Source organism: Petaurus breviceps, unplaced genomic scaffold (genome assembly GCF_028583685.1).
Source record: "Petaurus breviceps papuanus isolate PSGF00001 unplaced genomic scaffold, PetGlider_PUasm1.0 355, whole genome shotgun sequence".
Classification (NCBI taxonomy): Eukaryota; Metazoa; Chordata; class Mammalia; order Diprotodontia; family Petauridae; genus Petaurus; species Petaurus breviceps.
Genome location: NW_027186289.1, coordinates 332221 through 336242, shown reverse-complemented (window position 1 = coordinate 336242; position 4022 = coordinate 332221). Strand labels below are relative to the sequence as shown.

The 4022-nt window shown below is 56.9% G+C and overlaps 1 protein-coding gene across 1 annotated transcript; it reads left to right on the top strand.

The window, feature by feature from the left end:
- The first annotated feature begins 764 nt into the window (after positions 1–764).
- LOC138168225 (leukocyte-associated immunoglobulin-like receptor 2) lies at positions 765–3650 on the top strand. The gene is made up of 6 exons (XM_069097256.1): positions 765–827; positions 1101–1136; positions 1436–1723; positions 1804–1941; positions 2058–2223; positions 2828–3650. The coding sequence occupies exons 1-6, from the start codon at positions 794–796 to the stop codon at positions 2871–2873; spliced, it is 708 nt and encodes a 235-aa protein (XP_068953357.1). The 5' UTR covers positions 765–793; the 3' UTR covers positions 2874–3650.
- The last annotated feature ends 372 nt before the right edge of the window (positions 3651–4022 follow it).

Here is a 4022-nt window from a genome sequence, read left to right as displayed (position 1 = left end):
TGTATAAGCCCACAAGAGCTTGTGTTAGTGTGTTAGGGAGACTCTCTTTCTGTGTCTCTCCTCTCTTTCTCTGTGTCTCTCTCTGTCTCTGTCTCTCCTCTCTTTTCTGTCTCTTTTTCTCTGGCTCTGTTTCTCTGTCTCTCTCAAAAGAAGCATGCTTAGTTTGGAATAATCTAAGCCAAGACAATGGTTTTTGCTAGCTCGGTGCCTAAAGCCCAGAGGACAGTATTTTCTTCTGTAATAATGACTGCTGATTCTGCCTTGGAGTTTGCCCCCCTTCTCAGGGCAGCTGGGAAGGTCCAGGCTGAGCTGACCTCTAGTGGGCCAGGGGAGGTGGCCTGGCTTCCCAGGGAAGACTCTGAAGGGTGATGGAGGGGATGGGAGGTGTTTCAGAAGAAGGAGGGATGGGGGACCAACCTTGGGTGGCTTGCAAGGTCTCTCAGAGTGGGGAGTACCTTGTCACTCACAGCATCTTAGATCCAAGGCTGTAAGGGACCTCAGAAAACACCGAATCCCATCCCCTCTCATTTTACAGGAGAGGAAACCAAGGCTTCAAGCAGAGGTCCTTGGAGGTCATGTCTGCCAGCGCTTCATTACTGGTGAAGGAGGGTTTGTGACTCATCTCCGGTCACCACATGGCCAACCATGGCAGTTCTAGAGGAAGCTGAGCCAGGTGGCCGGCCACGAAGGTGGCCAGGAATCAGGCACGCCCTCACCACATCCTTTGTGATGTGCAGGTTCTCGACCCTCCACTCTTCACTCTAACACAAACCTTTGTCAGGTCCACTGGACCATGTGGTTCTGGGATTCTGTCCTGCTCTGCCTGGGTGAGGACCGGGGCCTGGGGCTGTGGAGAGGAGGGAAGGGATGGATGGGCCAGAAGGGAAGGCTGAGGGAGGGATGAGTCTTATAACTAAGCTGGGCTGGGCAGCTCACTGCCTGGCTTTAGCCTCTGTAAAACAAGGCTGGTGCTATAATTCTGCGTCAGGGGAAGGAGAGGCAGGGGTAGTGTGACCATCAGGAGGGTCCCTAGAGATGAGACCTCAAGCAGGGTGGTGATTGGACCCAGTACCACCACAAATTTGGGTCTTTCCCCCCAGGGCTCTGTCTCGGCTTTGTGACTGGGGAAACAGTGGGTAAGTCATGCCCCTCAAACTCAGTGGCTCCAGGCACCTGGAAGCCAGAGAAGTAGCCGGTGTCTGAGAGGTGGCCCTGGAGGGTGGGTGCTGGGTTGGGAGTTAGGGGACATGGGCTCAAATCCCACCTCTAGCCCCCCTTACTATCTGTGCAACCTTGACCCCTCTAGGCCTCAGTTTCCCTGACAAGGTGGGTTCTGAGGTCTCTTTTGGCTTCACTTCTGGGATCTTGTGATGGCGAGGGGGTAGAGTTGGGGGCTTGGAGAACCCCATGGCATTCCAGATTGATTCTCTCCCAGGGAAACTCCGCAAACCCTCGCTGTGCGCCATGCCAAGTTCTACCATCCCTGTGGGGTCACTTGTGAGGATCCAGTGTCGGGGACCACCTGGGGCCCACTTGTACTGCTTGGAGAAGGTGGGGAGACAGGAGTCTTTGCTGAAGAAGACTCATCAGCCGTGGCCTGGGAACGATATTTCATTTTTAATTTCTGGTGTGTCAGCATTCGATGCTGGCTTTTACCGCTGCTCCTACCGGCTGCTGGGTCGGTGGTCCGAGCCCAGCGATGTCCTGGAGCTAGTGGTGACAGGTGAGCCGGACAAGCCCAGGGTGGGGCCACAGGTGGGGAAGGGCCGGGTCCAGCCCTCTGACTGCCTCCACCTTCTTTAGGGCTCCCTCCCAGTGAACCCTGCTTACTGAAGGAGCCCAGCTCCTCCACATCTCCAGAGGCTAAATCTGAATCATGCCCTACACCTGTGCCCGGCCCCACTGAGGACAGAGGCACCAGCAGGCCAGAAACAGCGGCTGGTGAGGGCCGGGGGATCCCAGGGCTGGGGAGAATGGGGAGCGAGTGTGAGGGACCCCGTCCCCCACTGCTCCATCCAGGTAGATCTCTTCCTGCTGACTGAGTTGTGTTTGTCTAGGTCCCACCTTCCAGGATTACATGGAGCCCAATCTCTTCCGGATGGGCCTGGCTGGCCTTGTCTTGGCCATTCTGGGGGTTCTGCTGGCCTGGCCTGGCTGGAGGGATATAGGCCCCAACTCTGGCCGCATCAGCCATCAACACCATAGATACTCCCACTTTCTCAGGTGACAAAATGCTGGCCTGTCTGAGCCTGGGGGAGAGTTCTTAGAAGTAGATACCTGATGGGGGAGTGGACGGGAAGTGATGGTGGTCTGAGACGGTCAGTTATGAGGAGAACACAAGGGGCTTGGAGGAAGAGGGATCCTGCCTCCTCTCCCACTTCCCCTGGGCCTCCTTGGAGCAGAATCCATATCCTGGGGTGTCTTCCTCCAGCCTGGGGATAGCCACAGCCTCTCTGGAGCTCTCTCTTGAATCTCTCAGACCCACTTCTGGTCCCAGGCCAGACCCAGAGCTAGGAGAAGGCATCCTATGATCGCTCTGGGTCAGAGGCCAGAGAACCCTTGCCAGTCCATCTGAGGGAGCCCAGAGGTGTTTCAGAAACTCCTGTGGGGTAGTAGGAAGTCCTGAGAGCAAAGGAAAGCTGGGTATGTGTCTAAGGAGCTGCTCAGGCCTAGTGGGGCTTGATAGCAAGGTGGGGTGTCTCACGGCGGGGTGGGGGGAACCAGGGCCCCAGAAGGGAAGCAACTTGCTAGTGCCCATAAGAAAGCAGGCGTTGGACCAGATCCTTCATTCCTCTGGTGTCCTCACAAGACCACGCTTTCTTTGTAGGAGGCCTCTTACCCAGGAAGAGAAAGCCTGGGGGATGACCACTTAGCCTGGAATCCAGTGCTCCCCAGTGCCTGGCCAGCTCTGAGCCTCCCATCTTATCTAAGGACCCCTCCATCCCCACAGCGTGCACCCCAACTTCTCCTTCTTCACTCCTTGGCACCGCATACATGTTTGCTGAGTGGGGCTGCTTCATTTGCCGAGGGTTTGCAGGTTTCAGGTTGGCCCAACCCTGAGCCCACCATTTTGCAGATGAGGAAACCTCAGAGGGGAGGAAGTGACTCTTCTCAGATCACCCAAGGAGGATGAAGCACTGTCAGGATTCCCACCCAGAGCCCTGACTCTGAATCCGTCGCTGCCCCCAGTGCCCATCGCCAGGCCTTTTCTGTTCCCATGGCTGGTGCCATCACACAGGCCTCCCTCCCACCTGCTGGACAAAGGCAACGCCCTCCCAGGGCAAAGCCCCAGACAGAGTGCCTGTGAAGGAAGGCACCCCCGCTAACAGAGAGACCAGGGACTTGTGGTGGGGGACGGTGGCCGGGGCCCCATGGGGGAGGGGGAACCGCCCAGGGTCACCCCAGCTAGGGGTCAGGGGCAGGGGCCCAAGGCTGGCTCTCTGGCCAGTGTCACACAGACATACAATATGATGTCACAGAACTGGCCTTGGAGTCAGGGAGAGCAAGGCCTGATTCCTGTCTCTGTGGGACCCCTGGCTGTGTGACCACACCTGGGTGACTCCTGGCTGGGTGACCCCTGGTTCTGTGCATATGTTTCCTCCTCTTCAGGCTTCTCTTCCTATTGCTAGTACCTAGCAGCGGGAGGCACTTTATAAATGCTTGAATCAATGAAGTTTTCTTTTCATACCTTGCTCCCATGGTTTCCTGTGCCTGTGGCATCTTCTTTGGACCTTCTTCTGTGACCTCCCAGGTTTGGGGAGGAGTGTGGCGTCTCCCTGGCCCTTGCTGGCCATCACAGGAATCACTCCCTTAATCCATGGCTGAGGGATCTGGCCCATCCTAGCCTCGTAGGTCAGAGTGGGCAGCTGTCCAGACATGCTGTGGCTAGAACTGTGTGGCCAGGGTCAGAGAAGTGTGTGTGGGGAGGTGGGAGGGGGGTGAGATTCAGAGGGGCTGCTGGGTCAGGGCCCTTCCCCACAGCATGGGCCCGAAGAACTCTCCTCCCTAACATCCTGTGCTGT